The sequence below is a fragment of the Hemiscyllium ocellatum genome, chromosome 24 (assembly GCF_020745735.1).
Source record: "Hemiscyllium ocellatum isolate sHemOce1 chromosome 24, sHemOce1.pat.X.cur, whole genome shotgun sequence".
NCBI lineage: Eukaryota > Metazoa > Chordata > Chondrichthyes > Orectolobiformes > Hemiscylliidae > Hemiscyllium > Hemiscyllium ocellatum.
The window spans coordinates 52,512,939-52,535,069 of NC_083424.1; the positions used below are offsets into that span (position 1 = coordinate 52,512,939).

Here is a 22,131-nt window from a genome sequence, read left to right on the forward strand (position 1 = left end):
TTTTCAACACCCGCTCCTCAAGGGAGCCAGGACAGAACAAATCCCATGTAAAGGCACATTACCCCACAATACTCAGCTTAGCGTCAGGCTCACTGCACTCCAATGGCAGATTTCAAGGTAACCGGTGGGACCCATTGAGTGTCAGGCCAGGATGGCTAACAGCCCAGACCAACTCTCTCTGAGTTCTCTTGCCAGTTCTCCCATTCTCTCTTGGACGGTCTAGCCCTCCCACCTCATGCCTCATCTCTGCCCCCACCCAATCCCTATGCCACCTCAGTGTCTCTCAAGCCTCCCCAACAGACTTCCACGTTACCCTCCATGCCAACTCAGGGCCCTTCCACATTCAGCCAGCATCATGTGGGGCCTTGCTTTGTGGTGTAGGATTCAGGCAGTAGGGGATGGGATATGGGAGGGTGTACAGATGTGGGGTGCAGAAGGTGGCGTCAGGTGGTTGGCAGGGTTTAGATTAGTGTTGAAAATGCGTTGCTGGTTAAAGCACAGCAGGTCAGGCAGCATCCAAGGAATAGGAAATTCGATGTTTCGGGCATAAGCCATTTGCTACAGTGTGGACACAAGCCCTTCAGCCCAACAAGTCCACACTGACCCTCTGAAGAGCAACCCTCCCAGACCCATCTCCCTCTAACTAATGCACCTAACACTGTGGGCAATTTAGCATGGCCAATTTACCTGACCTGCACATCTTTGGATTGTGGGAGGAAACCGGAGCACCCGGAGGAAACCCACGCAGACACGGGGAGAACGTGCAAACTTCACACAGACACCCAAGGCTGGAATCGAACCCAGGTCCCTAGCACTGTGAGGCAGCAGTGCTAATCACTGAGCCACCATGCCGCCCTTAGTTAGCTGGGTTCAGAGTGTGATTGCCTGGGGAGGGCTGTCAGGGAGACCTCTTTGTGAGTGATAGAGTTGGGAGGGGCAGTTGAACAGTTCCCTTGATGTTAGCCTCAGTTTTAACTCTGTCCAACATTTTACAAAATTGTTACGGCACCAAAGGAGGCCATTTGGCAAATCGTGCCGACAGTGATTCTGTTGCCTAGCACCAAACTCCTGCTTTCCCCCCACACTCTTTCTGTCCAAGTAACCATCAAATACCCCTCCCGAATGCCTCAATTGAACACATTTCCAAGCAGTGCGTTCCAGACCCTCACTATTTGTGATGTAAAGGAAGACTATCTTTCATCACCCTTTGCTTCTTTCACTTTAAATCTATACCCTCTCCATATTTTCTTTTATGAGCAGAAGCGGTTTCTCCCTGTGTAATCTCACCGGCCCTACTTTTGATCTTGAAAGCCTCCATCAGCTGCCCTCTCAACCTCCTTTCCAAAGGGAACAGACCCACTGTCTACCCTCACTCCCGAAGTTGCTCATTCCTGCTGCCTGTTCTTGTAAATGGCTTCTGCACTCTCTCTAATACATTCACATCCTCCCTGTGATACGGCGCCCATGACTGTACATAGGAACAAGGAATTGGTGAGGGATGGTAGGGAGACAGGAAAGGAGGGATTGCAGATATGGGGAGGGTGAGGGCATTGTACAGTGGCTGTGACTGACTGAGGATGGCTGTATTTTCATTCCTGATGAAGGGCTGATGCCCAAAACGTTGACTCTCCCGCTCCTCGCCTGACCGGCTGTGCTTTTTCAGCGCCACGTTTTTTCGACTGATCTTGCAGTCCTTATTTTCTCTCAGCGGCTGTATTCTCTGTCTGACACAGGTATCCTTATGAATCAGCTCAGGTCCAGTACACCTACAGCCTGTGCCCACCACATTCCAACACGGAGTTTGTGTCATGCTGGGTAGAGTTCTTACACGAGAGGCTGGAAGAGTACAAGTGGAACTACCTGGACCAGTATATCTGCTCGTCAGGCTCTGAGGATTTCAGGTAGATATCTCCACCACCTCTCCTTCCTGCCCACCTTCCTGCTCCCTTGAAGGTTCTGGTTCCTCTGTCAGACCCTCCAGAAGTTGTTCTGCTGTGGAGCACAAACCTCAGACACAGGTAAAGGATGCAGCTCAGTGCCAGAATCGCACCGAGAGGAGAAGGGCACTGTAGGTGCCAGCTACAGACGTGCCGTGGGAGCATTCTGAGAACCACATGCTGTGTGTGTGAGAGATCCTGTGTACGTAGGAGTCAGCTAGGCACCAGGCCAAGATTAGAAACCTCAATAGCAAGGAGGTGTTTGCTTGTGCCCTTGATCTGTGATACACCACTTTTCTCCAGCCTGGTCTGTTCCAGTAATCTTTCAGCTGACGTTCCACCCAGTAACCTCCATTGTCTCGAGTTCATTCACATTTCTGTGACCTCTCCCCTCCCTATCTGTGTACCCTTCTAAAACTTGAAAGATTTACAAGGATGTTGCCAGGGTTGGAGGATTTGAGCTACAGGGAGAGGTTGAACAGGCTGGGACTGATTTCCCTGGAGCATCGGAGGCGGAGGGGCGATCTTATAGAGGTTTACAAAATCATGAGGGATGTGGATAGGATAAATAGACAAAGTCTTTCCTCTGGGGTCGGGGAGTCCAGAACTAGAGGGCATAGGTTTAGGGTGAGAGGGGAAAGATATAAAAGAGACCTAAGGGGCAACTTTTTCAGGCAGAGGGTGGTACGTGTATGGAATGAACTGCCAGAGGATGTGGTGGAGGCTGGTACAATAACAGCATTTAAAAGTCATTTGGATGGGTATATGAATAGGAAGGGTTTGGAGGGATATGGGCTGGGTGTTGGCAGGTGGGACTAGATTGGGTTGGGATATCTGGTCGGCATGGACGGGTTGGACATGCTGTACATCGCTATGACTCCCAGATCTCAATATCCACCAGTTCTAACCTTTTAACTTCTATTCTCTCTCGTTTTTTGTTTCTCCTGTGTAGTCGGCATGCAGTAGTGACCTGGAAGTTGATGCGTTGGCATGCCAACTGGCAATGTGCAGACCCTCTCAGCAGCCAAGCATCTTAAAGCGAACATTTCTCATAACCGTTTTCCCCCCCTCCTGACCCAGAATCCCTTTAATCGCTCCATCAGTGGTGGCCATGCATCATGCCGTCTCAACTTCAAGCTCTTGCGTTTCCTCTCTGAACCTCTCCACCTCGCTGCCCTCCATTTTGTTTCTTGTGGGATGTGGGTGTCGCTGGCTTGACCAGCACTTATTGCCCGTCCCTAGCTGCCCTTGGGAAGGTGGTGGTGAGCTGTGTTCTGGAACCGCTCAGTCCATGTGCTGGGGGTTGACTCACAATGCCCTTAGGGTGGGAATTCCAGGATTCTGGCCCAGTAACAGTGAAGGAACAGCGATATATTTCCAAGTCAGGATGGTGAGTGGCTTGGACGGGGAGCATACCTTTAAAATGTTCCTTAAAAAAGAATGCCTTTGACCAAGTTTCTGATCTCAGATTTCCCTATCATCTTTGCGTCACATTTTATCTGGCAGCACTCCTGTGAAGCATTCTGGGTAAACTCCTGTACAAAAAGTTTAGATTAGTTTACTTACAGTGTGGAAACAGGCCCTTCGGCCCAACAAGTCCACACCGACCCGCCAAAGCGCAACCTACCCACTCTCCTACATTTACCCCTTACCTAACACTACAATTTAGCATGGCCAATTCACCCTAACCTGCACATCTTTGGACTGTGGGAGGAAACCGGAGCACCCGGAGGAAACCCACGCAGACACGGGGAGAACGTGCAAACTCCACACAGTCAGTCACCTGAGGTGGGAATTGAACCCGGGTCTCTGATGCTGCGAGGCAGCTGCTAACCACTGTGCCACCGTGCCGCCCACGGTGTGGTATAATTGCAAGTTGCTCTTGAAGTAAGTGAGACTGTGAAGTCAGTGAGTAAATCGCTTTGTTTTTGTCTTGCTGCTCCAAAGCCTGATAGAATCCCTGAAGTTCTGGAGAACGAGATTCCTTCTGCTCCCGGCCTGTGTAACAGCTACCAAGCGGATCGTAGAGGGAGAGGGCCGCTGTGATGTATATGGAGAGAAGCTCCACTCCGACCAGGAGGAGTGGCAGCTGCTGGACGGCTTCATCCGCTTCGTGGAGGGTTTGAACCGAATCCGGAGACGGCATCGTTCCGACAGAATCATCCGGGTGAGGGTGCTGTTTGACCTTCCGATAGGACACCCCTTATTGGCAGCAGGGACTGGGGCAGTAGAGTGTGTAGTTGACCTGACAGGGGCGAGCTGTGTTGATGTTTGACAGCTGCCCGGCACCTCGCTGACTGTGAACCACCTTTCTCGGTTCTTTACTGTCCTCTTGGACTTGAGAGGGAGGGAAGAGATTGACATTGCCCAATGAAAACAGAAATCACTGGAAAAGCTCAGCAGGTCAGGCAGCATCTGTGGAGAGAAATCAGAGTCAACATTTGGAACCAGTGAGTCTTCCTCAGTACAGATGGTGTCTGGGAAATTGTCAGTGTATATGCAGAAGATCGGGTGATAAGTTCTGCCCACAAACAAATACCCCGAGCTTCCAGTTACCTGGCACTTGCCCAGCACCCCCTGCCGTTTCCTGTCTCAGACTTGCTGGAGTGCTCCAGGGAAGCTCAGCACAAGCTGGAAGAACAGCGTCTCATTTTCCACTTGGGAACCCTACCGCCCTCTGGACCTGATATAGAGTTCAATCATTTTCGGGTCTGAGCACCTTCTCCCATGGTCCTTCCCCGAACCCCCACACACCAGGCCTTGTCGTCACATGGGCTGCTATTGCACACAACCCATTGTTAGTAACTAACCGTCCCCATTAATACCTATTCATCCATCCAGCCAGATTGTCAGCCCCTCCTTTGTTCATCCCTGCCTTAGGGTTCTATCCACATCGATCATTTACTCCTTATCCCCTCCCCCCGACCCCCTCTCCTGCATATTTTGCCAGCTACTGTCAGTCTGTGGAAGGGTCACTTGACCCAAAGCATTACCTCTGATTTCTCTCCACAAATGATGCAAGATCTCATGAGTTTTTCCAGCAATTTCAGTTTGTTTCTGATTTCCAGCATGCACAGTTCTTTTTGGTTTTGAACTTTGGTTAACCTGCTTTGGCTGAACTGCGCGCACGAACATATTGTACAGTGTACGGGTTAACACCAGAGGAAGGGCTTGAGTGAAAATGCCAATTTCTGAAGTAAATGGGTACACCCTCTTACAATTAGTAAGGAATTAAATCGTAACCATCTATTTTGCTGGAAAAAAAAATTGAGTGATCTATCGACAAAATTAACCGTCAACTTGTGGTGAGGAAGAGATGGCGCATTAATCTCTTCCCCAAGTACAGGTTAATTGGTAGTCCTTGCGTCATGAGCATGTGCAAACCGTATCTTGCCCTGCTTGGCCTCAACTCTGAAGAAGGGCTCATGCCCGAAACGTCGATTCTCCTGCTCCTTGGATGCTGCCTGACCTGCTGCGCTTTTCCAGCAACACATTTTCAGCTCTGATCTCCAGCATCTGCAGCCCTCACTTTCTCCAACCTGAGTTTCACAATGTTGCTGCTTTCGCACATGAATAGTCGAACATAGAACAGTACAGGCCCTTTGACCCTCGATGTTGTACCATTTATCCTACTCTAATATCAGACTAACCAATGTAACCTTCATTTTATTATTATCCAAGAGTCACTTAAATGTCCCTAATGTATCTGACTCGACTAGCACCGCTGACGGTGCATTCCACACACCCACCACTCTCTTTGTAAAGAACTGACCTCTGACATCTCCCTTAAACCTTCCTCCAATCACCTTAAAATCATGCCCCCTTGTGATAGACATTTCTGCCCTGGGAACAAGTCTCTGGCTATCCACTCTATTTACGCCTCTCATCATCTTGTACACCTCTATCAAATCACCCTTCATCCTTCTTCACTCCAATGAGAAAAGCCCTAGCTCCCTCAACCTTTCTTCATAAGACCGGCCCTCCAGCCCAGGCAGCATCCTGGGAAATCTCCATTGCACCCTCTCTAAAGCTTCCATACCCTTCCTATAATGAGTCCATTAGGCTTGACACAGATAGTGAAGCCTGGTAATTAACAGTGTAAGGATACTGAAAGCTGGGATCACTCTTGGAAGGAGTAACAGGAATGCAGAGTACTGGGCTGATGGTAAGATTCTTGGTAGTGTAGATGAGCAGAGAGATCTCTGTGTCCAGATCCCTGAAAGATACCGCCCAGGTTGATAGGGTTGTTAAGAAGGCATACGTGTCAGCAGCAGTCAGTAGCTCAAGAGCGTGGGCAGCTCCTGGTGCCTTTGGAGATCCACATTGTACACTCACTCACAAGGTAAGGAATACTCTGCACCACAATTCATCCGATGAAAATGGATGGCCCCGTGCTTCTCCACATTAAATTCCATCTGCTATGCTTGTGCCCACTCACTCGGTCCAAATCCCTTTGAAGGTCATCTTCTATCCCAGTTTGATCTTCCCACACCATCCCATATCCTTTAATTATCTCAGTGTGCAAAAATCCATCTGCTATACGCTCGAAGTCTGAGTAGAGAATTACAAATTCTTCCCATTTCCATTGTCAATACTTGACCCAGTATTCCGAGACTCGGGGCTTGTGTCCGAGATCCCTCAGCCTGGAGTCCACGTTCTCAGCATCTATCCTATCAAGCCCCTTCCCAAAGTTAGAATAGAATCACCCCTTACTATTAAACTTCAGCGAGTAAGGGTCTAATCTGTCAGGCTATCCTTTTACCCCAGGAATTGGTCTCGCAAATTGATATTGCACACCCTCAAGAGGTAGTATATTGTTCCTTGATGAAAGTGACCAAACCCCGATACAGCAATCCAGCTGTGGTCCCTTTAGAGACCAGGATCGTTCTCCAGCTCTGTCAGGGGCAGCAGTTTTCTTGATACACTCTGATGTGACATGGTGATTTCCACAGCACCAATCACATACTGTCAGCAATGCACATGAAAACATGAACCTCATTTGGAATGAGATGAGCTTTCAGTCCACACCTGAGCTGTCATTGAGCCTCCCCCTGTCTCCCTCACTGGAGTATCATCTCACTGACTCCCACTTACCTGCTGTTGAAACCCTTGTGCATACAGTTGTCACCTCTAGATTTGCCTGTCCCAGCAAAGTCTTCCTCAGTCTCCCGTCTTCTACTCTATAACCTTGAAGGCACCTGAATCCTTGCTGCATGTGTTCTAACTTGCATCATGTCACAGTTGCTCATCAACCCTGTGCTCGCTGACCTACTTTGGCTCCTGGTTAAGCAACATCTCAATTATAGTGTTCTCATCCAGTTTACAAATTCCTCCCTGTCCTAGCCCCTTCCGATCTCTGTCCTCTTTTGTTTTTGACTGTGCCTCAGTCCAACTTTGAGTTAATTGATTGCTCGAGCTGTCCAGTTGAAATATTACCGTACAGATGAACATACAGACTTATTCCTTACTGGTGGAGCACAATTTCTCCAGTTGATTGAATGGGGTTAGGACAATTACACAGTGGAACACTGAAAGTCGAACTAAATTTTGTCAGGTAGATATGCTCCCTGATGTCAGCTCCACAAAGTGTAAGGTCCATGTCCATCTGTCTAGTCCAAGGACTGTCTATAACAGGAATGGTGTCTTATAAGTCCCAGCCAATAGCCATGTGGCATCAGTTGTGATTGAAGATGTGAAATTAACTGGGGATGTATGTTTTTTATATAAAATATATATATCGTTCCTGTACAAAATTACATCCTGAATTTTGTTCCATCCAGAATTGTCCCCAATAACCACATTATTTGATGACACATTTCAACCCTTTTTCTATTGCTTCTGTCTAAAGTGTCAGGCTGCAAGTCCCTTGCTCTGTCTGACTGGATTTAATTTTAGGTCCATCAGCTGATTAGGTTTTGACTGGTGCAGTAGTGAGGCGGCTGGAGAATGTCGATGGGCATTGTTGTCATTGGAGGTTCCCCTTCGGCCTTGGTCACTGGAAGAGAACAAGTTTCACAGCAACAGGGACTGGCATGTGTCTGTGGAAATGAGATGTTCAGGTGGACAGAGATGAATAGTTTAGTGAGAGCTGAAGCTGCCAGATTTGGGGTGTTGCAATGAATGTCCACTGTTCTATCGGTCATCCCAGAATGTAGGACCATTGTGGTCAGTCACAGTGTGAAGACTGGAGATCAATGTGACCTTGCTGCTTGTGAGGTACCAGCATAAGGCGAGCAGCTTCGAATTCTGGAATATTCCTTTCACCGTTCAAGCTTCCCTCTATTCATTTGAGGCCGATTTTACCAGGGAAGGGTTGTCTGATTGTGGTGCAGATTGAAATTGGTGGGTACGATGTTGTAGACATGGTCGCAAGAGGATCAGGGATGGGAACTAAATACCCAAAGGTAAGCATCCTATCGAAAGGTGGCATTGGGGGGTGGAGTTGTTTGTTAGTAAGGAATTAAATTAAATCGATAGCAAGATGTGATGTGGAGTTGGAAGGCTTATAACCTCTGTGGGTAGAGTTGAGGAACAGCTAAAGAAAAAAGGGCCTGATTGGAGTTGTGTACAGAGGCCTCCTAGCGGTAGTCAGGATGTGGGGGAAGAAAATCAATCCGGAAATAGAAAAGGCATGTAAGAAAGGCACTGTTACAGCAATCGTGAGGGACTTTCACATGCAGGTGGAGTGGGAAAGAAAAGGAATTTGTGGAAAATCTGCGAGATGTTTAGTTTTGGGAGCAGCTTGTGGTAGAGCCTAACAGAGAACAGACAATTCTGGGTTTGGTGATGTGTAATGAGGCCCACTTGGTTGGGCAGTCTAAGCTGAAGGAATCCTGAGGGGAGAGTGACTATAACATGATAGAATTCACCCCACAGTTTGTGAGGGAGCAGCTGGAACCGGATGTAATGGTGTTAAAATTAAGTAAAGGGAACTACGAAGACACGAGGGAGGAGCTGGCCAGAGTTGATTAGCAGGGGATTCCAGCAGGGAAGATGGTAGAGCAGCAACGGCAGCAGTTTCTGGGAGGCACAGCAGACATTCAAAAGGGAGGGGGAGACAACCATGACTGACACAACACCAGGGTATAGTCCAGCAGGTTTAATTGGAAGCACTAGCTTTTGGAGCGCTGCTCCTTCATCAGGTGGTTGTGGAGTACTCCAAAAGCTAGTGCTTCCAATTAAACCTGCTGGACTATACCCTGGTGTTGTGTGAGTTTTAACTTTGTCCACCCCAGTCCAACACCGGCTCCTCCAAGTCATGACTGACAGGAGAATTCAGGGACAACATAAAAGCAAAAGAAAAAGCATATAATGTGGTGAGATTCGTGGGAAGCCTTTTAATAACAAGTAGAGGATAACAAGAAAAATAATAAGGAAGGAGAAGATGAAGCTAACTAGTGATATAAAAGAAGATTACAGGGGTTTTAGGTTATAAAAGATAAGAAGGAAGCAAGAGCAGACATTGGTGGAAAATGAGGCTAGAGAAGTAGTCATGGGGAGCAAAGGGATGGCAGAGGAACTGGAAAGGTACTAGGTGTCACGATGGAAGACACCAACACCTGCCAGACGGGAGCAGAGGTGAGTGTCGTGGCCATCTCGGAGAAGGTGCTGGAGAAGCTGAAAGGTCTGAAGGTCGATGCAGCACCTGGACCAATGGACCACACCCCTGAGTTGTGAAGGAGAGAGCTGAGGAGGCATTGGTAGTGAATGTCTGGGAGGGTGCCAGAGGACTGGAAAATGATTGATGTCATCCTGTTTAAGAAGGGAAGGAGGCAGAAGATGGGAAGTTATAGCTCAGTTAGCCTGACCTTGGTGGTTGGTAAGAGTCCAGTATGGAGGCTGAGGTTGCAGAGTATTGGACGTGCATGGTAAAATAGGGCTGAGTCAGCACAGCGTCATCAACGGGAGGTCATGCCTGACACATCATTTAGAATTCCTTGAGGAGGTAATGAGTGAGTCAGACTAAGGAAAACCAATGGACATGATGTATTTGGATTTCCAGATGGCCTTGAACATGGTATCACACAGGAGGCTGCTAAATAAGATAAGGGCCCATGGTGTTAGGGGCTAGGTATTGGCGAGGATAGAGGATTGGCTGACTGAGGGAAGGCAGAGAGTGGGGATAAAAGGGCTTTTTCTCAGAGTGGCAGCCAGAGACGAGTATTGGTGCTGGGACCACAACTGTTTACATGTTACTTTAACAATCTGGATGAAGGAACTGAGGGCATAATTTTTAAGTTTGCAGATGCTGGAGGGACAGGTAGTTTTAAGGAAGTGGAAGGCTGTAGCAGGTCTTGGACAGGCTCAGAGTGGGAAAGGAAGTAGCAGATGGAATACAATGTGGGAAAGTGTGAGGTTATGCACTTTGATAGGAAAGATGTTGTGATTCTGTAACAGAGGTGGAGAATATTTTCTAAATGGAGAAAGGCTTCAGAAATCTGGGAGTCTAGTTCAGGATTTTCTTTGAGGTTCAGTTGACAGTTAGGAAGATAAACGCAAAGTTAGCATTCATCTCAAGAGGGCTGGAATACAAGGGCACTGTTGGACTACTGACGCTGTAGAAGGCTCTGGTCAGACCACATTTGGAATACGCAGAGCGGTTTTGGGTCCCGTCTCGAAGGAAGGATGTGCTGACGTTTGTGAGGGTCCAGCGGAGGTTTCCGAGAATAATCTCTGGCATGAAGGGATGGATGAGACTCTGGGTCTGTACTCAGTGGAGTTTAGAACTTACAGAATTCTGGATAGAGGGGGCATAGAGAAGATGTTTCCACTTGTAAGCCCTGAGGACATAGCCTCCGAGTGAAGGGACGGCCCTTTCGAACTGAAATGAGGAGGAATTGCTTCAGCCAGAGGGTGAGGAATCTGTGGAACTTATTCTGCAGTAGGAGGCCACGTCATTGAGTGAGTTTAAGACCGAGATAGAGAGGTCCCTGATTAGTCAGGGGATCCAGGGTTACAGGGAGAAGGGTAAGAGGAATATCAGCCATGATGGAATGGTGGAGCAGACCTGATGGGCTGTACGATCTAATTCCGCTCCAATATCTGATGGTTTTATAATTGGCTTTCAGGTGTTCATGAATGTGATGCTTAAGGTTTGTTCAATTTGTGTGGTTTCTGCAATTCATCTTTCAGAAAGGGGCTCCCATAAAAGGACTGCAGGTGACCGGGCCCTTATCGAACTATCCGACTGAACCAGCAGCTCCACCCCTCGGGAAGAAGGGAACGTCAGCTCTGTCTGCCTTGCTGGAGATGGAAGCCAACCAGAGGTGAGCCCTCCTTTGCTGTCAGTGGGTTGTTACACTGTGATCCAAGTTATTCATCAGTGTTTCCTCTGTGACAGCAGAAACCATTAGATTATAATCAGTGGTTAGCACTGCTGCCTCACAGCGCTAGAGACCTGGGTTCAATTCCTGCCTCAGGCGACTGACTGTGTGGAGTTTGCATGTTCTCCCCGTGTCTGCGTGGGTTTCCTCCGGGTGCTCCGGTTTCCTCCCACAGTCCAAAGATGTGCGGGTCAGGTGAATTGGCCATGCTAAATTGCCTGTAGTGTTAGGTAAGGGGTAAATGTAGGGGTATGGGTGGGTTGCGGGTTGGTGTGGACTTGTTGGGCCGAAGGGCCTGTTTCCACACTGTAAGTAATCTAATCTCTCCATCCTTCCTTCTATCTCTCCATCCCACCTTTCCTTCGTTCCTCCATCTCTTTCTTCATTCCTTCTTCCTTCCCTCTCTCCTTCTGCTCCTGCCTCCCTCCCTCACTCCTTTCCTAACTCATAAAACTCATGATTTGGAGATGCCGGTGTTGGACTGGGGTGTACAAAGTTAAAAATCACACAACACCAGGTTATAGTCCAACAGGTTTAATTGGGAGCACTAGCTTTCGGAGCGACGCTCCTTCATCAGGTGGCTGTGGAGAATATAATTGTAAGACACAGAATTTATAGCAAAAGTTTACAGTGTGATGTAACTGAAATTATACATTGAGAAATACCTTAATTGTTTGTTATAGCACACTGTCATGGGTAATATCTACCTCACTGCCAGATTTTACACTCTTCCCTGTATCCCTTCGGATCTTTAGTAATGAGAAATCTACCAACTCTGTCTTGAAATTAATATCTGTGCTCCCACCGTCCTCGAGGTAAAGAATTCCAAATATTATCCATCCACGTGATTTCAAAAGACCAGACATGGATTCTACCCTCTTCCAAAGTTGGCCTCAAAATCTTGCCTTGTGCACAAATACAAATTGTCAATAAAGCTCCAGTCTCAATGCAATACAACTGGGGTGTGATTTCTGAATGGGATGTTGTTAAAAATTCACTCCTGGGATGTGGGTGTGGCTGGCTGGGTTAGCATTTATTACCCATCCCTAGTTGCCCCTTGAGAAGGTAGTGGTGAGCTGCTGTCTTGAGACACTATGGCACTTGATAACGTTGGGTGCCCCTCAGTTATACTTGCTTCATAACTGCACAATTGGGTTTAGGTGGAAGTGTCCCTACCTCTGGATCAAGAAACCTGGGTTTGCATCCCACTTGCTCCAGACTTGGGTAATAACAGGCCTGACCATGTGGATTTTAAAATGCCCCTGCTAGGTGTGCACCTATAGATGAGAATTCCACTTTCTTGTGATCCTCTTAGGGCTGGAGTAGCTCCTCCCTCAAAGTTCCTGGCGTTCGGTTTTAATACCGCTGCTAGATTACCTTCTGTTTTATTTCCTTTCCGATGGCCTGTAGGAGCTTTGAGGAGCAACAGGCAGCAGTCCACTCGGGGAAAGGTGCTGGCCCAGCCTCTGACAGCACCCCGCACTCCGTGGCAAACGTCGCTGTCACTCCCAGCTACGTTGACAGCCCAAGAAAGGTAATAGAGACCTCTCACTGCTATCTGCTCAGCCGTTAGGTGTTATGAGGTTGGGAGGTTTAACTATGACGGGGAGTCCGAGTCTGCTCAGTGAACACCAGGCTGGTGACTGAGTGGTATTTCTTCTGGGTTCAGACACAGACAGGAAACTTCTGTGGATGGTCTCGAGTTCACGAACAGTAGAACGAGGGAGACGGGCAGATGTCCATGCGAACAATCTGGATCAGCTGTTCGTGAGCAGATCGATGTCCATTTAATCGTGAGGGACTAAAGACTTACAGATGTACAATGATTTCATTGTTAATTCGTATTTTAACACATTTCCCTTTCCCTGTCCATGAGCTTACTTCCTCCCTGGGAAAAACCCAGCTTTCTTGTTTAAATTACAAAAGCATTAAAAATAAAACTGCACACGAAGCGCATTGTAACTTCAACCAGATGACAAAGACAATTTAGCCGGTTAAATCAGAATGGTGTTGGAGAGGGTACAGATGCACCCATGGGATCACGAGAAGCTGCCTGGAATCAGTGACCACTCTGTGCTTCCTTTCCAAGGATACACAGACACAAACGGAACTGTGGAAGAGAGGCAGGCACTCAGGGGAGTGACAGCCCCATCTGTGGTCTGCTGCCTAGACGTCCATACTCCACAAGGATCGCCTCCAGCCCCTCAGCTTCTTCATCTCCAACAGCCCCCCTCCCCCATCCTGTCCCCTTGCACTAATACCCTCCTCTGCTTCACCGAATTAGTCCTCATCCTCAATCACTTTTCCTTCAATTCTTGACATTTCCTCCAGGGGGTGCCCCTGGGCTCCCTGATGGGCCTCAGCTACGTCTGCCACTTTGTTGGCTACGTTGAACAATCCCCCTTCAGTACCTACACAGACACTGTCCCCCAACTCTTCTGCCGTTACATCGATGACTTTGTCACCCAGGCTGAACCAGAGCAGTTCATCGACCTCTCCCACAACTTCCACCCTGCTCTCAGATTCACTTGGTCCATCTCGGACACCTCCCTCCCCTTTCTTGACCTCTTCATTTCCATCTCTGGTGACAGTCTCACAGACGGATGTTTGCGATAAACCCACAGACTCTCGCAACTACCTGGACTACACTTCCTCCCACCCCACATCCTGCAGAAACTCTGTCCCGTTTTCCCAATTCTTCCACCTCCGTTGCATCTGCTTTGACGAGGAGACATTTCGCTCCCAAGCATCCCAGATATCCAACTATTCATGCTTTCCCCTCCTCTGTCATCCAGGCAGCTTTCCACTGCACTTCGTCCATTTCTGCTCCACTGCTCTAAACTTCCCTCCCCCCCCAAACATAATGAAGACAGGGGCCCCCCTTGGCTTCACTTGCCACCCCAGTAGTCATCGCATCAATGTATCACCTTCAAACACTTCACCCAACTCCACCTCAACCCCACCAGCAAGAACATCTTCCATCCCTACCCGTCTCTGCCTTCCACAAGGACCATTCCCTTTGTCACTCCCTGGTTCACGCCACTCTCCCCACCAACCTCCCCAACTCCCCTGGTAACTTCCCTTGCAACTGTAAATGATACAATACATGCTAGCACACGATCTCCCTGACCTCCACCCAGGGCCTGAGCAGTCCTTCCAGGTGAAGCAGGTTTACTGCATCCAGTGCCCCTGATGTAATCTTCTCTACGTCAGTGAGACCAAATGTGAATTAAGGGAATGTTTCACAGAGAGTCTCAGCCAAGCACATGAGGGCCAGCCTGATCTCCTGGTCACTGCCCATTTCAATTCCCCTTCCCATTCCCTCTCCAATATATCTATCCTTGGCCTCCTCCATTGCCAATCAGCCTGGAGGACTCAACATTGCGTTTTCCAATTTCAAATAACCTCCATTCTCAACCACCCCCCTCCCCCTTTATCTGCAGTTCCCCGCTCCCCCCCATCCCCTGTACTGAAGAAGGGTTACACCCGAAACGTTGACATCTCCCCCTCCCGATGCTGCCTGGCTTGCTGTGTTCTCGCAGCCTCCTGTCTGTCTGCTTTAGATTTCTTAAGAGCCGGCCTGGTTGGGCAGGACTCCAACTGCTTTTTGTTTCATTAAGTACACCCCAGCTCGTAAATACCCTGTCCAATCACTGCAGCTCAATCAGTTGTCGGGTAGTTCGGGTGGAACCTGAAAGGGACCTGCGTTTCTGACAGCGACAGAGACACCAAATCACACAACACACTATAAAATAGGTGAAAAATGACAACAGGAATGGAAACACAAGGGGCCACGAAAACAGTGACCCGAAAACCTTGGCCAATGAGCTACGTTTATGTGGAGTATCATCAGGAGGAGAATGGAAGTTGTCCCTGCAGAACGCACCAACGTTCATCCCTCCCAGCCATCCACAGTAAAACAGACTATTTGGCCATGATTACATTGGGTGCTCTGTGGGATCCTGCTGTGTTCAAATTGGTTCTCGTCATATACGAAGTGACTGCGGTTCCAAAGTACCTCTCGCAGCGATGTGCTTTCAGAAGTACTGAGGTTCTAGAAGGGGCTACACAAATGCAAGTCTTTCCTTTTTTTAAAAAAAGACACAGTAGATTATGTGAGTTTGGCTGCTTTGTCCTGGTAATGCACTATGTTGTAGATGGTATAGACAACAGACAGTGTACCCTGCGGGAGTTCATGTTGTGGGTGGTATAGACAACAGACACTGTACCCTGCGGGAGTTCATGTTGTGGGTGGTATAGACAACAGACTCTGTACCCTGCGGGAGTTCATGTTGTGGGTGGTATAGACAACAGACACTGTACCCTGCGGGAGTTCATGTTGTGGGTGGTATAGACAACAGACTCTGTACCCTGCGGCAGTTCATGTTGTGGGTGGTATAGACAACAGACTCTGTACCCTGCGGGTGTTCATGTTGTGGGTGGTATAGACAACAGACAGTGTACCCTGCGGCAGTTCATGTTGTGGGTGGTATAGACAACAGACACTGTACCCTGCGGGTGTTCATGTTGTGGGTGGTATAGACAACAGACAGTGTACCCTGCGGCAGTTCATGTTGTGGGTGGTATAGACAACAGACTCTGTACCCTGCGGGTGTTCATGTTGTGGGTGGTATAGACAACAGACACTGTACCCTGCGGGTGTTCATGTTGTGGGTGGTATAGACAACAGACACTGTACCCTGCGGCAGTTCATGTTGTGGGTGGTATAGACAACAGACTCTGTACCCTGCGGGAGTTCATGTTGTGGGTGGTATAGACAACAGACACTGTACCCTGCGGGAGTTCATGTTGTGGGTGGTATAGACAACAGACTCTGTACCCTGCGGGAGTTCATGTTGTGGGTGGTATAGACAACAGACACTGTACCCTGCGGGAGTTCATGTTGTGGGTGGTATAGACAACAGACACTGTACCCTGCGGGAGTTCATGTTGTGGGTGGTATAGACAACAGACTCCGTACCCTGCGGGAGTTCATGTTGTGGGTGGTATAGACAACAGACACTGTACCCTGCGGGAGTTCATGTTGTGGGTGGTATAGACAACAGACTCTGTACCCTGCGGCAGTTCATGTTGTGGGTGGTATAGACAACAGACTCTGTACCCTGCGGGAGTTCATGTTGTGGGTGGTATAGACAACAGACTCTGTACCCTGCGGCAGTTCATGTTGTGGGTGGTATAGAAAGCAGACTGTGTACCCTGCTGATGTGGCTAACACCACCGTCATAGAGATGTACAGCAAAGAAACAGACCCTTCACTCCATCCCATCCATGCCGCCCAGATATCCCAACCCAATCTAGTCCCATGTGCCAGCATTTAGCCCGTATTCCTCTATTCATATACCCGTCCAGATGCCTTTTAAATGTTGTAATTGTACCAGCCTCCACCACATCCTCTGGCAGCTCATTCCTTACACATACCACCCTCTGCCTGAAAAGGTTGCCCCTTAGATCTGTTTTATATCTTTCCCCTCTCACCCTAAACCTATGCCCCTCTAGTTCTGGACTCCCCAGTCCCAGGGAAAAGACCTTGTCTATTTATTCTATCCATGCCCCTCATGGTTTTATAAACCTCGATAAGATCATCCCTCAGCCTCTGACGCTCCAGGGAAAACAGCCTTGGCAACCTCCTTGTAAATCTTTTCTGAACCCTTTCAAGTTTCACATTCTCAGGGAGAATGATTTTTATTTGGAAAGCCAAATGGTGCAATCTCATAGAATCTCTGAAGGAAACCCGCTCCTGCTGTTGTTTGGAGTCTGCCATGTGGTTTTTTGAAAAATGTTTTTGATTAGATTCCCTACTGTGTGGAAACAGACCCTTCAGCCCAACAAGTCCACCCCAACCCTCCCATGAGTAACCCACCCCAGATCCATTTCCCACTGACAAATGCACCTAACACTATAGGGAATTTCCCATGGCCAATTCCCCTGACCTGCACACCTTTGGAGTGTGGGAGGAAACCGGAGCACCCGGAGGAAACCCACACAGACACGGGGAGAACGTGCAAACTCCATACAGACAGTCGCCCAAGGCTGGGATTGAACCTGGGACCCTGGTGCTGTGAGGCAGCAGTGCTAACCACCGTGCCACCCCAAAATTACAGTGTTAGCTTTGACCAGTTTTGTTCACAGAGATTGGAGGAGTCAAGCTCACTGTTATGTCAATGAGGTACAAATGTGCAAGTAGGGTTGACTAGTCAGTTAGATCCTGGCTGACCTGCGTCTTGCCTCCAGCTCCTTCCTGTTGTCCTACGACCTCCTCTCTCCCCCCCCGAGATCTACCCACCTCCACCCTGAAGACTCCAGCAGTCACTGCGAACAGTTCCAGCATTTCGCTCGGGGCAAAAGCAGAAGTTGCCGGAAAAGCTCAGCAGGTCTGGCAGCACCTGTGGGGGGAGATCAGAGTTAACGTTTCAGGTGGAGTGACCCTTGCTCAGATACCCCTCTGCAAGTTTAACTCCCTGACATTTCGCTCACCTTTGTGAATAAACAACTTCCCATGTTGCTTCTGCCATGCCAATAGTGCCCCTCCCCATGTTTGAGATACTGCTATGGTTAATTTAATTGTAATTCCCGATATCATTGTTAAAGACAGCGTCCCAGCTTATTCTGAAAGGTGATCCACAGCAGAATATAAGGTATTGTTGCTGCAGAATCAGTCAGCCCTTGGGCTGGAGCTGCTGTGGGTGCAGGTACCTAATCCATAGCCACAATGACTGGTCTCCCCACTCCACCTTTACACGGTGTCATGTCGTGGAGCTGCAGTCTGAGTGTTGTCTTTTTATCGCACAGGGAGGAGGCACGAGTTTAATAAACCTTTGTGTGAATAATGAGAGGTCCATTTTAGGGTGTGAAATCTTCCCTTTTCTCGCTGCACCGTTACTGCAGCTGTTCTGTTTTTGAGCAACAGACCTAACACCGTCCAGTTGTGATCTTGATTGGTGTTAAATATGCATGAAACCCAGTGTGTCAAAGGGAGCTGTTCCTGACACTGTACAACGAACCGCACTGTGACGGCGAATTCATTGTGTCTGCTGCACGTGTCATTATAGATTCAGTGCCTTTCCCACCTGATCTACAGAATGCAGAGGCAAGCTCCCTTCATCAACAGAAAGCTAATCTTGGCTGCTTGTGATTAACTGCGGCCAATTCAGTCATCCGTGTGTTTTTGCAAATCTAAGCCAAATTGGAAAACAAGTGAGGCCAGTGAGTTACAGTTCCATGGGTGTTTATCTGTGGGTGGAATTCTGTCCTCTCCCCAGGAGCACAGCCCTTTGCGCCCACAGTCTCCATAGATGGTTATGTGCAACATCAATGTGCTGATATCACCAGCTTCTGTATCTAAGCCCAGAGCTGCTGCATCTTATAGGTGACCTAGATGTGATGAGGAAGCTGCATTTGGATAGCACCCTTCATAACTTTGTGACAAATCGAAGCACTTCATGTCCAATAAACCAACTCTGAAATGCAGCCCACTGTGGCAAGGTAGGGAAAAGCAGACAATGATTCCTGTGTACACTATACTCCAGATTTCAGACCATCTTTAATGTTGAATTTCTCCAGTCTTTTGTGGAATTAGAATGTCCCATTACAGAGAGAAGAAGGTGGGTTGAGTGAAATATTAAGTTCTGGTCTGGAGAAAGGAGTAGTGACAAAATCTCTGCTGTAGGAGACCTTGCTGCCTACACAGAAGCAAGGTGTTTCTTAGGAAGGACTATCCAAGGAGGACGTTGCTGCTTTGTTGTACTCTGACCTGTCCAGACATAGTGAAAGCATCATCCAAAATGGCTGCTCCTCCACTGCCTACACAGTTCCCTCTCGATTTCCCCAGCCCCGAACTCCCTCATTCTCATCGACATGCTGCCTCTCAATGATACATTTCACAAACCAACCTCTCACATCTACACTGACAGCTCTCAGCCAACCCCACCTCCTCCATCTCCTTCCCCCTCCTGTTCACTTCCTCCCATTCCCAATCTACCTCCCCACCTCATCCCAACCCCCACCTCCTATCCACCACCTTCCCACCACCCTGTCCGCTTCATCTCCTCTCCCCATCCACCTCCCCCCACTCCCCTTCCACCTTAGCCCCTCACCCCCCCTTCTGTCCATCTCCTATCCCCACCTCTTCCCCCACTCTGCGTCCACCTCCTCTTCCAGTCCACCACCCCACATCCTACACCTCCCCTTCCCTCTCCCCCCATCCACCTCCACTCCCCCCTCCACCGTCCACCTTCACCCTCCACTGTCCACCTCCCCTCCCCTCCCCCGTCCACCACCCCTCCCCCTTCCTCCCCCCCTCACTCCCTTTCTCCCCCTTCCTCCCCCATCACCTCCCAGTCTACTGCCCCTCCCCTGTCCGCCACCCCTCCCCCCTACACCACCTCTCCCTCCAGGCCATCTCCCCACCCACTCCTGTCCACCTCCCCTCCCCTTCCTGTCCACCTCCCCTCCCCCTCCAGTCCACCACCCCTCCCCCTCCAGTCCACCACCCCTCCCCCTCCAGTCCACCACCCCTCCCCCTCCTGTCCACCTCCCCTCCCCTCCCCCTCCTGTCCACCTCCCCTCCCCCTCCTGTCCACCTCCCCTCCCCCTCCTGTCCACCTCCCCTGCTCCTCCTGTCCACCTCCCCTCCCCCTCCTGTCCACCTACCCTCCCCCTCCTGCCCACCTCCCCCTCCTGTCCACCTCCCCTCCCCTCCCCTTCCTGTCCACCTCCCCTCCCCTCCCCTCCCCTTCTTGTCCACCTCCCCTCGCCTCCCCCCTCCTGTCCACCACCCCTCCCCCCTCCTGTCCACCACCCCTCCCCCCTCCTGTCCACCTCCCCTCCCCCCTCCTGTCCACCACCCCTCCCCCTCCTGCCCACCTCCCCCTCCTGTCCACCTCCCCTCCCCTCCCCTTCCTGTCCACCTCCCCTCCCCTCCCCTCCCCTTCCTGTCCACCTCCCCTCGCCTCCCCCCTCCTGTCCACCACCCCTCCCCCTCCTGTCCACCACCCCTCCCCCCTCCTGTCCACCACCCCTCCCCCTCCTGTCCACCACCCCTCCCCCTCCTGTCTACCACCCCTCCCCCTCCTGTCCACCACCCCTCCCCCTCCTGTCCACCACCCCTCCCCCCTCCTGTCCACCACCCCTCCCCCCTCCTGTCCACCACCCCTCCCCCTCCTGTCCACCACCCCTCCCCCTCCTGTCCACCACCCCTCCCCCTCCTGTCCACCACCCCTCCCCCTCCTGTCCACCTCCCCTCCCCCTCCTGTCCACCACCCCTCCCCCTCCTGTCCACCACCCCTCCCCCTCCTGCCCACCTCCCCTCGCCTCCTCCCCCTTCAGTCCACCACCCCTCCCCCTCCTGTCCACCACCCCTCCCCCTCCTGTCCACCACCTCATCTACACCCCCCAAGTCCATCACCTCCCCTCCTTACCTCACAGGTCAGCACCCGTCCCTCCCCCTCCTGAGCAAACCACCATCCCCCTCAGCCAGCCCGGGAGTACCTTCCCACCCCTCAGTCTGCACTGGCCTAATCCCATCCCCACCCAAAGGCCTTTGGATCAGTATGTTAGTGTCACCATGGCCCCTCTGTCAGTGCAGCGTTCTGTTGACCAGACACCGAGTGATAGCGTGGTCTGATGTTTGAGTCTCTGTGGAAGGGGCTTATACAAACCCTCCCTGCCTCTGCGGTGTAAAACCCTTCCTCCCAAACCAAGGGGCTGTCTCTGGATCCATTCACAGTAACCAGCTGGATGGGGAGCTCTGGCTGACTGACCCTTCTCTCCTTTGGGTTTCTGTGGTCACTTGTAACAGCAGAGCGCCCCATCTTGTCCGAGTTTGGCTGATGTGTTACCGACTTTCAGCTTCTTTCTGCACTGGATACAGCGTCTATCAGCTGTGCCTTCAGTAGGCCCTTAGTCGTTTCCCCATTTTGTATCTTATATTCATAATCGGCTCCTTCCTGGGCTCTCTCCCCCCAGCCTCGGTTCCCATTCCCTGATCCGAATATTCTGTACAGTTGTGTGAGGCTTAATTTTCTCATTCACTGTGAGAAGTGCCAAAGGAGTTTGAATATTGTGCTCTAGGGAGTGGAGTGGAGAGATTGAATGGGGAATGTGAATCCTGATGAAGGACTTTTGCCCGAAACGTCAATTTTCCTGCTCCTTGGATGCTGCCTGACTTGCTGTGCTTTTCCAGCACCACTCTGATCTAAAATGTAAATCAGTGTCAGTCTCTGGCCTTTAAGAGATTAGTGAGGAAAATTAAAGCCCACGGTATGCGAGGTAATGTATTGACATGGGTGGAGACCTGGTTGGCACACAGGAAGCAGGGAGTTGGAATATACAGGTCCTTTTCAGAGTGGCAGGCATTGACGAGTGGGTGCCGCTGGGTTCAGTGCTGGGACCCCAACTGTTCACAATATACATCAACGATTTGGAGAAACGAATTGACAAGACTAAGCTGGGTGGCAGTGTGTGCTGTGAGGAGAATGGTAAGAGGCTGCAGGGTGACTTGGACAGGCTGGCTGAGTGGGTAAATACTTGGCAAATGCAAAATAATGTGGATAAATGTGAGATTAATCACTTCGGTCACAAAAGCAGGAAGGCAGATTCTGATGTGAATGTTGTCAGTTTAAGAGAAGGTGAGGTGCAGTGGGACCTGGGTGTCATGGTGGGACAGTCGCTGAAGGTTGCCACGCCGGGGCAGCAGGCACTGAGGAAAGCTATTGGCATGCTGGCCCTTCACAGTGAGAGGATTTGAGTATCGGAGTGAGGATGTCTTGCTGCAGTTAGACAGGGCCTTGGGGAGGCCACACCCCGTGTACTATGTGCAGGTTTGGCCTCCTAGTCTGAGGAAGGACATTGCT

The 22,131-nt window shown here is 50.0% G+C and overlaps 1 protein-coding gene across 3 annotated transcripts in view; it reads left to right on the forward strand.

The window, feature by feature from the left end:
• The window catches only part of depdc5 (DEP domain containing 5, GATOR1 subcomplex subunit), a 276,005-nt gene that overhangs the window by 194,976 nt on the left and 58,898 nt on the right, over window positions 1–22,131 (forward strand). For all 3 annotated transcript variants that reach the window (XM_060843792.1, XM_060843790.1, XM_060843791.1), the window contains exons 28-31: window positions 1,734–1,901; window positions 3,885–4,104; window positions 11,070–11,203; window positions 12,671–12,794. In XM_060843792.1, the coding sequence (XP_060699775.1) occupies window positions 1,734–1,901; window positions 3,885–4,104; window positions 11,070–11,203; window positions 12,671–12,794 (646 nt within the window). The remainder of the gene's footprint in view (window positions 1–1,733; window positions 1,902–3,884; window positions 4,105–11,069; window positions 11,204–12,670; window positions 12,795–22,131) is intronic.